This window comes from Podarcis vaucheri (assembly GCF_965113315.1).
Source record: "Podarcis vaucheri genome assembly, chromosome: 8".
Lineage (NCBI taxonomy): Eukaryota > Metazoa > Chordata > Lepidosauria > Squamata > Lacertidae > Podarcis > Podarcis vaucheri.
Window position 1 is genome coordinate 50,533,210 of NC_138766.1, and position 12,119 is coordinate 50,545,328.

At 40.0% G+C, this 12,119-nt stretch overlaps 1 protein-coding gene across 2 annotated transcripts in view; it reads right to left on the reverse strand.

The window, feature by feature from the left end:
• Positions 1-1,001: 1,001 nt before the first annotated feature.
• CDH2 (cadherin 2) overlaps positions 1,002-12,119 on the reverse strand; it is a 117,332-nt gene continuing 106,214 nt past the window's right edge. For both annotated transcript variants that reach the window (XM_082234768.1, XM_082234767.1), the window contains exons 14-16: positions 11,860-11,999; positions 7,428-7,592; positions 1,002-2,444 (exon numbers count right to left, since the gene is read on the reverse strand). In XM_082234768.1, the coding sequence (XP_082090894.1) occupies positions 2,238-2,444; positions 7,428-7,592; positions 11,860-11,999 (512 nt within the window). In that variant the 3' untranslated portion in view covers positions 1,002-2,237. The remainder of the gene's footprint in view (positions 2,445-7,427; positions 7,593-11,859; positions 12,000-12,119) is intronic.

The window sequence follows — 12,119 nt, forward strand, 5'->3', positions numbered from 1 at the left end:
CCATTAGAATGTGCTCCCCATTGGGTACCATTCAGCATTTTCTAATATGGAGCCCAATGCAGGCTCTGCTTGGATCCGCTTTACCCGTGAGTTCCCACTTGGGTTTGCATTGGGTGATGAATTTCAATTCAATGCTGAATGCAAGGCCCAACTGGGCCTTTGCAGACATGGGTTGGTTGAACTGGCACTCAGGCAAGCTGCAAAAGAAAAGGGGGAGCTTCCCACCATGTCATGACAACAAAGGAGGAAAAGAAACAATGGGGAGATCAACCTTTTAAGTTACATGATGTCATGGTGACACCAACTGAATGGCAGGGTGGCAACATTCAGGATCTGTCCACAAGCTTCACCGCCCCCACTACCCTCTGACATAGACCTACTGATTGGCACACTAATTCCCACTTCCGAAAGTCATTCCATTATCATATTTTATCTGTTGCATTCACCAACAATATGTCAGAATTCTGGGCTAATTCAAGGAGGCCTGCCAAAATTTTCAATTTCTCACTTTCATGGGATCCTCCCTTTGGAGGTCTCTAAACAGGCTTTACACCCAAGTTTTAGCTCCCGCGATACCATGCACCTGTGTTTTTATAATACAATTCACATTCATTCCAATGGGGCTTATGTAAGAGATGTGGCCTAATCTTCACATCACTGTAACCACAGCTCAGTACCTCATCTGCTCAGAGATGCATGCTTCCCTACTCAATGAAATGACGGAGAGATCTTGGTGCTTGCAAAAGTTTCTGTGCAGAAATGCTTCCTTCACTGTAGTAAATAAGGGGAAGACCTTGTCATGATGTGACCCCTCTGTCTATTGATTGGTGTCTTCACTTCAACAAGGGCATTTGCTGGATCAAAAGACAAGGAAGTATTAAAATATTTTTGTTAGCCTTCTGAATGAAATGTTAAGGCTTTTCTGTTAGCGTTTCCTGATTTTTTAAAAAAATTCCAATTCATGCTCTTCAAGTGGAAAGAAGTTCAATCCAGTCACAAGATCCAAAATTAGCATTTTATTCAGAACATTGGGGTCAGGGGTGTATCATTTATATTCTGGTACATAATACAGAGGCAAAGCTGTTGTCAGACGTCTCTCTGGTTTAAAAGCTCTTTTTAACATACTGTGTAATTGCTTGAGCCATCAGTATCAGGCTATCCCTTGAGTTTTATCTCTCTGTCTTCATTTTGTTTGCTTGTTTTTGGTACAAATTATGTAAAACATTTGTGCTAAGAACTTTTCTCCCTCCCCAAACAAATAAAAACGAAAACAAAATAATTAAAAAAACCCAAACCTTGAGTACTCTAACTACAGCTCAACAATTGAATCAATGTCACTTGTTTGCAACCTGTTTGTAAATACTTTATCCATAACGAAAGATATAAACATGCAAAAACCTGAATCCATAGTCCAAATAATACATACACATGTTCGGAAGTCTCCGCACTTCTCCATAGACTATGCCAATAAAACATTATGTACACATACCATTTTTTTACAGTGAAGTGGGAAAAAAAGTATTGTAAAATGCTTAAAAAAATGTGTATATGGATTAAGACCAAAATGTGTCTAACATTCTATCATAAGAAAAGAAAATCAGTTCTGCTACAAACTGGTGATATGAAAACTCCCTTTATTTGCAACCAGCTGCATAAGTTTTAGAATTTTAGTGAAAAACCCTATCATCTAAAACTAGAAGTATTGTACATTTTTTTTTTCATTTTCATGGCCTTCTCCCCCCCTCCCCCAAATAACAAAATTTCCCCATGAGGTTTTTTTTTTTCTTTTTCCAATTTCCTTATTTTAATAAAAGCAATGCAATGTAACAAAAGCATGTTGAAGCATATTGGTGATTGAACTTTCTCCCCACCCCAATGTGGTTTGTCTCATCTTTTCATAAATCAGTACCATTTAAAGCCTTAAACATAAAACTAATTCCAATCTGAAAAAGGTACAAAAAGGCACATAAAATCCCAGTGCTTCTGTACTGTAAAATTCAAGTGTAACTGAGCTCAATTGTTTGTTTTCCATTTTTTTTCCAAACAGCATTGGATGACTGATATTCCCAGTGAGCCCAAATAGGTTTGCAGCCTATGCCAAAGCCTTCAGCAAGCACTTGTGCTAGTAGACTACAAAGTTAAAGCCTAGCTTCTGTACGCTTGTTGGGAATACCAGTGGAAAGGTTTGTACTTGTCCAAACGCAACATCCAGCCATCGCCTCCTCCGCTCGTCGTGTTCAGTCATCGCCTCCTCCGTACATATCGGCAAGTTTCTTGAAACGTGGGCCCCAATCGTTTAGGTAGTCATAGTCTTGCTCACCACCACTACTCGAAGAGTTGAGGGAGCTCAGTGACCCAGCTGTGGAGCCACTGCCCTCGTAGTCAAAGACTAGAAGGGAGTCGTAAGGAGGGGCTGTAGGGTCATTGTCTGCTGCTTTAAGTCCCTGTAACGAAAGACAGAAAGGAGGGGAAATAATGAAGTGAGGATAGCACCCCTAGGTCATTTCTACACCTGCATTTGAAGGGAAATGGGACCACCAGGGAAAATGCCATTTCCCTGAACTTGACTGTACCCCCTTGATGAAGAAGAGGAGAATGGAGGCCTTTTTTGGACTATCCGAAAAATCACTACGGTCAAATGAAATTGCGGGCAGGATTCGAAATAGGAGCAGCAGAAGAATTGAATTAGAGGGATTTCTGTAACAGATAAGAGCTTGATATATAATGCTGCAGAAAATGGTTTGAACAAAAACACTGTGGCGGTGTGGGTGGGAAGTCAATCCACGAAACAATGTAACTGTTTAATTTGAAGTCAATTTGTAAGAATTGGGAAATTCAATAAAAATTGTATTACGAAGAAGAGGAGGAAGGGGGGGAGGGAAGCAACTGCAGGCATTAACAAGTTTGTGAACAGCTGGAAGTGTCACCAGGTAATGCGAAACCCTTTGCTTTTGATCATGTAAACACAGCTACAGATACGCCAGCCAAGATCAGGAACACAAGCACAAATCCCGGCAGCTCTCCAATTATGGTAATTCAAGCAGCCTGGATCTAGAGATCAAGCGAAACCTATCAAATATTGCAAACTCAGCGTGCGAAGCTCCCATGGTCACCTATTAAATGAAACTGTCAAACAGTCGTAACGGGCACGCCCAGGGATTCAAATGAACCTGATCAAATGCTGCATCCAAAGACATGCACAGGAGCAAAAATTTGACAGGCTGGTGCTATTGTGTGGGTTCAGCAATAGAAGCAGATGTGAGAAGATGAGCTCAGGGGGAAGCAGGCTGGGTCACTGATTGAAGTGTTGGAAAGAGCCTCTGTTATTTGCCTCCCTCCCCCTCCCTCACCTCCTGTAATCATTGGCATTTATGTGAAGAAAATGCAGTAGACACAGAAGACCATCTCTATCTGCACAGGTAGGATTAGGCATCCACTTTCTGTGAGTCTAGATGAAAGGTGCTGGCAAATAAATAGCCCTACATTTGTATAATGCCATATGGATGATATCAATTCGAAACATCTGGATCTAATTCATTAGTTTATGCTGTTTAACACAGTGCAATTATATGCATTTTTTCGGGATCTATTGTTCCTGATTCCCACCCCCCACCCCCCGTATAAACTGAAGCAATGTCCCACGTTTGTAAGGCACAAACTGAGAAGTGGACAAGGTCATCTGGCTAAAGCTCCAAAAGCAAACAGAGAGGCCAACCTCTCTGGCACATAGGTTTTCGAAAGCAAATCACAAATGCAAATGGCTAAGAATTCTGAAAAGCATTAACAGCCTCCTCCAACCTTGTGACTTACAGAACATTTTTACTACAGTTCCCATCAGCCGCAAGCTACATCATTCTGGGGGTCTGTAAAACTTGTAATATAAATCACAACAAAGGGCATCAGGTTGGGGAAGACTGCATGATAGCAACCTTGTGAATATGCACTGCTGTGCTGGCCTGGAGTGCGAGGTCTCATTTCAGTCCTGCTGCCATCACTACCAGTAAAGCCAGCTTACCTGGCTCTAGGATGGGCGTTTAAGGCTTCAGCAGGCAAATGTATCTTTTCTAAGGTAGCAAGAGCACTGTTGTGTGTCAGCCATCTACATCAACAACGGACAGAGCAATCTTCTTAAGTCCTTTCAAGCTGGGAGTTAGATTCTCTTAGTTCAGCATCTACCGCTAGCAGATGATGATATAAAACTGCTGGTGCTATAGAGTTTATAGGATAAAACTGCAATGAAAAATTCAATGTTCCAGAGGCTGCACTTAATGTGCAAACTGTCTGGTGGAGAAGAGGCCTCTGAAAGGCAGTTTTACAGAGACTCTGCTGAAGTTGCCTCAAATTTGCATTTACAGCAAAACAAGCATTTCATATTCTAAACAGTATAAATTGGTACCTAGATTTAACACTGGAGCACTGAAAAAGGACAGCTTAATTTTTTATAAAATCTGATCCATAAAGTAAAAAAAAAAATGGCAAATAACCATTTGAGAAATAGGTTTTTTACTTTGTTGTATCCAGAACAATCTTCAACATACAGCCTAAAGGCTTTACATTTCATACCTAAATGCAGAATATAATTTGGAAATGAAGAACAATTGAACAATTTGAGCTGTCTACTTCAGTTGCTATGAGTGACACGAAGTTCCATTTCATACTGTCAAAAATATGCAGGTAGGGTGATGATTGGATTTCCCATTTGCAGTCTGGGAGGTAGAGAACATGCATCTAAAATCCCAAAATCTAGCTGAACTCTCTTGAATCACATCCAGCTCTTTGCTCTTAAAGCACCTGTATGCAGTGTACCTGGTTCTCTGCCTGTAGTTTAATTTTATAACTGTGAGGAAATGCCCAGTCTGCTTGCCTGCTCTCTTTGTAGACTTGCTAGCAGTGACCTTCCCTAACATTATGGTTTTTTTAATATGATGCATTTGTTCCGATATGATTTAGCCAGCATCCCTCTTCCTCAGGATTTCATCTTACATGTCTGCTAACTACGGTAAGTGCTGCTGAAATGTGTATTCACTTTACCTTCTGTCTCACTAATTCACTGTTGAAGTGATTATGTTAGCCATTAACCACCTTTAACGTTCAGTGTTTTGTTGTTAACCCTCCTCTCACACATTTTTTGCTCCCTGTGACTTAGCCAAACACACACAGAAAGCATAGTCACTGTTTACATCTTAATGTAAAATTTATGGTATTTATTAACATAACCAAAAAATGGGCATGACTTGTATTTTGTGAACGTTAAAAGATGAGCTTGATGCATCAGAGGTGAGCTTGATGCATCTATTTTTGTAATAACATTTTATTATTTATTATAAAATGATCAGTTAATTTTTCTATCACCCTGTTTGTACTGGGGCCTGAATTAATAATGCAAACTGCTTATTTTTTTCCTGGACAAAGTGTGTGTGTGGGTTGCGAAGTGTGTGCAGAATCATTAGCACACCCTACAAGCTATGCCTTGAACAATGTGAATTGGATTTTGGGGGGGATGTGTTGAGTTGTGGGGAACCATCAACACAGTGCCCTGAAATTTGTCCCATTCTAGAACTAAGCTCCCCTGTAAGATTCATTTTATCTTCATCACCACCACAACCCATTTATCACCAGTTCATCTTCAAAGTCAGTGTGATTTACAGTTCTGGGAAGGACTCTCCTCAAACAAAAAGCATTTTATGTATAAATCTAACTAACATTAATGACAAAGACCAGTAACTCCAGGGAGTGAAGTGGCTCAATGAGTTTTCAGCCTGATTTGAAATGTCATTAAAGACGTAATGGCTTGGGAATAGTTAAAATTTGTGAAGTGCAAATGTGTTGAATCGTAACTGGAACCAGTATCAGCATCCCTACCACAGACAGGAAAGTCAGTCGCATTTTAGCCTTGCACACAAAAATCCCCCCTCTGGGACATGGCCAGGAAAGCCCAGCACCATGGTCATGTCAGTAGCACTTCAGTGATGAGATTTCCCATCACCAGAAAGGTTGATCTCCATTCTGTCATGAGCTGAAGCCTGGGTGAACAGGAGTAACCGAAATAAAAAAATTCCTTCCAGTAAACATGTATCTGAAGAAGTGTGCATGCACACGAAAGCTCATACCAAGAACTAACTTTGTTGGTCTTTAAGGTGCTACTGGAAGGAATTTTTTTATTTTGACTATGGCAGACCAACACGGCTACCTATCTGTAACAGGAGTAACCGAGTGTGCTTGAGTTGGACCCAGGAAATCCGGGCAGGTGCTGAGGTCCTCTAATTGGCAAAGCAAATTTGCTGAAGTACTTGATTGGCACCATGGAGGTCAGGGGTATATGCATACAGCTGATGGGAACTAAATTCTGGTAACAGCAGCATCATATTGCCTAATCAACCCAGTCCTTTTGTTTAGTCAAAGGCACACCTTGGAAATGGGCTACTTTTGTAGCCCAGTTTTCAAGAATAAGTGACATAAAACCAACACAAGACTACATAACTATGATCTTATACTTAAAACTTCTTCATATTTATGTTGCTTTCCTACAGTATTCGCTTTCATTTGCATTAAAGTTCTTATTCAATGTTATGTTGCTTATTCATGTATTCAATAACAGAAATGCAGGGCAACGTCTATGACCACCCAACATTTTTATGTTTTAATTTATATTCAGATTACTTCTTCTGTTCAATATTATTATAGTTTCCAAAGCACTATGCACAAAGAACAGATCAAAGCCTAGTTCCTCAAATCGCATTCAAGTAGGCATTTACACACACCATAAAATTTGGTCAATGGCAAAAGTAACATAAAAAGCACAAGAAACACTGGTAATCCTACATAGCACTGCCTGTATAGAGATATATCCTGGCTATGTATTAATGCACAAAGGCACTTAAAGCTCCACAGCAAGGCAAGTGTTTAAAGCATTTATGTAACATTAATTTTGCTATCCTCACATTAATCTTATTTGATGGAACTTTTGGTCTTTGTAGAAGTACTGAATTTCCTGTTTTTGGAATTCAAAGGGTGATGTGTGAGGAAAATAAGAATGAACTTCCTGTGTTATGAATTGGAATTAATACATGAATGTAGGCTAAGCTATCACTTTGCTAGTCTATTTATTATGTGGAACCCAGTGAATAATCCCTCTTGGATATATTGTGGTTAAGACTGATAACATATTATGAATGTAATTAATATCAGCACACAAAAGTTAATTGATGCATTTTCCTTTTTCAGTTTGAATGATTTAATTAAATTTCCATGTGCTTAAAAAGAACCATATTTATGTCTACCAAACCAGATAATTTTCATTGTATAAGCAACTTTTTTTTAAAAAAATATTATTCTTCAAATGTAAAAGCTATTATTCATTGTCTGCACAGATGGTGTCTAATAGGTGCTAAAATGAATCTTTATTTCTCCTCCTCTCCTTATTTTACCTCGTTAATGAAGTCTCCAATGTCCCCAGGATGAGGAGCTGCTGATCTGACCGGATATTGAGGTTCTGCATGGATAGGTCTTTCATCAAGTCGTCTTATTCCAACAGGTTTGATGGCATCTGGTTCTATAGTGTCTGGTTGCTGGAGCTGACTTAAATCATAGTCCTGTGAAAGTAATAGGCAATCACAATGTTTTGAGAATTTAGCAAGGGAAATTCCATTCCTACAAATGAATGCATATATTGAGAATTATAAAACCAATTCAGAATGTATCTTGAATTTATCTTCATCTCACACACATATCCATTTAGAGTAAAACAGAATGCTTATTGCCTCCATAGTGTCCCTGTCTCCATTTACAATGTCATTCCAGTTGGCTGCTTTGTGCTACACCTCATCCATTTTCTACTGCGAAACAGATTCAGAAGTAGCATTCATCTGTGACTAAACAATATGCCTAGTAAAATACCTATTTAATATATGCAGAAAGTTGCCAATATTGACTCCTCTGTAACACAAATAGAATGCTAGACATATTCATTCTGAAACACAAACAAGGACAGAACTCTGCAGATTTGGATAACATATTTGGAGAATGGCAAAGTCCTGTAGATGCTTTTGGACAACATGTTCCATCAGCTCCAACCAACACTGGTAATGGTTAGGGATGATGCAAGTTGTAATCCAACCAAAAGTTTGTGTGTTTAAAAAAAAAAAAAATTGGGAAAGCATTCAGCCATGTGATATATCACATGCAATGCAAGGTCATAGAGTCCATGAATTACCATGTCATCTGCCGCTTGCATAGGCTACCTTTTAGATGTAAGATGGAGAGGAACTGTCAAGATAGCTTTTCATCAACACCAAACTGGATGACATCCTGTGCGACCACAAATAATCTTCAGGCGAAAGTGCCCATCTAATATTCAGCCACCATTTTAATTAAAAATAGATGGTTCTAGAAATGCTAGGTCCTCTGAAGGGATTATTAAATATCTGGGACTGCATTTAGGAGATGTTCTAGATTTCATTATTTTACCTTCAGTATGTGTCATCACAGGGTAAGGAATAGGAAAAACCAGACATATAAATCCACATCCTCATCCTGTTTATCTTTTTCACCACCAGTGGATCCAAACAAGCAAATAAGGTATTTAACAACTGCCACATCCTTCTCACACATCCTTCTCAGCTTTCAGGAGAGAAAAGGCACAACCCCCAGGCATAAGGTAGATCTTGGTAAAACATTATGACTCTTGTGCTTTGTTTTGCATAGCAGGCTGGCCCATACCACCCCACATCCCAGAAAGGATCACTGTGTCAAAAGAGACAGTGCAGAGTAAATAGGATGAGAAACATTCTGCAATGTATTAACTAAGAATTTACAAATGGTTGTTGAAGTCAAATCTCTTCTCCTAGTTTAATTAATATATACTATTCCTTGCTTGTTGTGATAAAAGTAACTGGAGCTATAAACGTAGCAGGTGAAAACATTTTGGTGAAAGCTCTGGCAGAGGTTGAGGTCCTTTTGAACTGAAACTGTGGTAAGCTGATTTTCCAAGAAGGGAGTCATTCTGAGTGACCAGCTTTCATAATGGCCTAGACAACCTGGGATAGGTAACCTGATGCCCTCCAGATGTTATGAACTACAACTCCCATCAGCCTCAGCCAAGAATGGCCAATGGTCAGGAATGATGGCAGCCCAGAATGATACACCAGGTTACATACCTCTGGTGTAAACAGTGTCAGTGTTGAGCAGGCATGGGCAAACTCCAGCCCTCCAGATGTTTGGGAGTAAAACTCCCATCATCCCTAGCTAACAGGACCAGTGGTCAGGGATGATGGGAACTGTAGTCCCAAACATCTGGAGGGCCAGAGTTTGCCTATGCCTGTTTTAGAGCCACAGAAAGGAAGGGAGTATTGGTACTCCCAAGTTGGTGTTGGGATTATGCCTGAAAGACTCTCATGTGGCTCTCAAGAAGACAGAATACATACTCAATGGCTCAAAATAATGAATACATCTAGGTGTACTTTGCAGAATGTATTGAATGGAGGTGGTTCCTGCAGTGCTAACTCTGATTACCCTGAGATCAGCTGTCCCTGTGAAAAACTGCTTAATGCTTCTGACAAGTGAGCACAGTTGCAGACACTCTTTTTGCCTCTCTAAATAAGGTGACAACCTGTGCATGGAGAGCCCTGCTTGCACACTGTGAAGTAGGATGCCAATAATATTTTGTGCCCCAATATAAACTACGGAGGTGGCATGCAGGGCCTGGGCCAGAGCTCTTAGAAGCTGAGAGCAATTGTTGAGAATGATACTTTCTCCCTAGCAGAAAATGAAGGAAAGGGACCCAAGTCATCCCATGTCTTGAATTTTGACCTGCGCTGTTTTTGTACTGCTGAATTCTCTTCCCTTTAGGTTTTAGGTGCCTTGCTGGTCCTTTTGATAACTCAAAAGCCAAATGGTCAGTCTCTCTCTTTCTGCCCAAGGCTGGTAACATGTATTGACCCTGGCTTCCCAGCAGCATCAAGGCCTTTTCTCCAAGAGGGAAGCCTGTGTCATCCACAATGGCATCTGTGGGCATTTTGTGTGAAAACCCTGGCAGATCAGATATCTTTCAGCACTATGCTTCTTGCCAAGGCAGATGGCATAGACCAGGGGTCAGCAGGGGGCCAGTCCACTGTCTCTCAGACCTTGTGGGGGGCCAGACTATATTTTGGGGGGAAAAGAGAAAAAGAACGAATTCCTATGCCCCACAAATAGCCCAGAGATGCATTTTAAATAAAAGCACCCATTCTACTCATGTAAAAACATGCTGATTCCTGGACTGTCTGAGGGCTGGATTTAGAAGGTGATTGGGCTGGATCCGGCCCACGGGTCTTAGTTTGCCTACCCATGCCTTCGGTGGATGAAACTTTCTTTCTAGACTACTGGCACTTCCTGAAAGTAACCACTGCACCACATATATAGTGAATGTTTGCGTGTGGTGTTTTTTAATGCTGTAATATGTAGTGTCTTTAGCAAAGCTTCTTGTCAGGCCTGACACTTTTGAGGAGATGCACCAGCTGAAATTCATACTGATAAAATTATTAAAATTCATCTACTCATAGGTACAGGGTCACATAGTGAAAAGTTAAACAAAGATAATTAAAAATATTTCTGTGTAGTATACTGTTATACATTCCACACAGAACTTTTTTTACTCTTAAGGATTTTGTTGCAATACTCAGAAAACAAAAAGAAATCACATTTCTAAAACTGCATATAGCCAATTATTTTACCCTAAAAAATATCTGTTGTGGTCTAAATGTTTTGAGAACTGAAGCGTGAACCTTAATGAACAGCTTTCAGTAATTAAAATACTCACTCTTCGTCTCTGCTTTTATGTTACTGCACAAGCTCCGTTAAGTTTTTTCCCCTTTTATATTTTACACTAATACTTCTCCAAAAGAACTATTCAGATTTAATCTTAAGGGCAAATATGATCTGTAGATATTAAACATCCAATGGTCTCTGATAGGATATAGATTTCAACGCTATGTTCTTCACTCCGAAGTGAACTGTTCCATTATCTAAGGCTGCTACACTTAGCTTAGTGTAAAGCAAAACTGAACACTTTTCAACCCAGAACCTGACCCATAACATTGATGGGATCATGGACCAAACACCATGAGTTTATAAGTCCTTTGGTCTCTATTATTTGCTACAGATGTATCATTATTTGCAGTGGAAGAGAATGAGAGAAGGAAAAGCTGGCTTCCTCCTACTGCTATGACTCATTTTCAGATTCGTCATTCAGCACACACATTATACTAAGTGCTGGTTGAAGCCTCAATTTAAAGGCAAAAAGCATCGTTTCTCCTAGTGACCATCTTCCCATGTGGTTTTCATGGCTCTGTACCATCTCTGAAAACAAGCACCTTTGCCTGTGATTATGCTAGTGAAGGATAGGAGGTGAAGTGAGCTTATTATCCCCATTTAGTACTCCCAAGAGTTCTGCAGCCAACTTTAATTGTTATTTAATGATTATGTCTGCCTCCAGAAGGATCAAATGGAAGTTGGGGAAAGCTCATGGAAGCAATCAATAACCCTGCCTTCTCCTTACAAAGGAAAGAATTAGCCTCTTTTGATGCTCTGGGCTGCTGCTTCCAAACACATAGAAATGTGTAAAATGTGATGTTCTGTCTTGCATCTGGAATGAATCTGAAATAAATTGAGAACCCCGGTTTTTTGGATAGTGGGCAAGTACTGGGAAGAAATGTCAATATTTGGGTCCAGAACAAATCTTGTTGCTGGTCTCAGTATATGCACACAAAGACTTTTCTGGATTATTTCCAAGACTTTCTATATCCCCCAACCCATCCCAGTTTCCAGCTGTTTTCTCATTGTTGGTCTCATTGTGCTATTAGTAACTAGGAGCCCATTTCTCACCTGGTCTTCTTCTCCACCACCTTCTTCATCATACTTCAGGATATTGTCTCTTACATCATCTTCAGGGTCAATGAGCAGTTGTTTGGCCTGACGTTCCTTATCACGACGTTTCATCCAAACAACAAACAGCAGAACCAGAACTACAGAAAAGCAAAAGCGGATGATATTAGCTCATTTTCAGATTACTACTGTTTTAAAAACACATGGGGACCCTGTGGTCCTTCACAACTTCATTCATCCCTGATTATTGGTCATGAGGC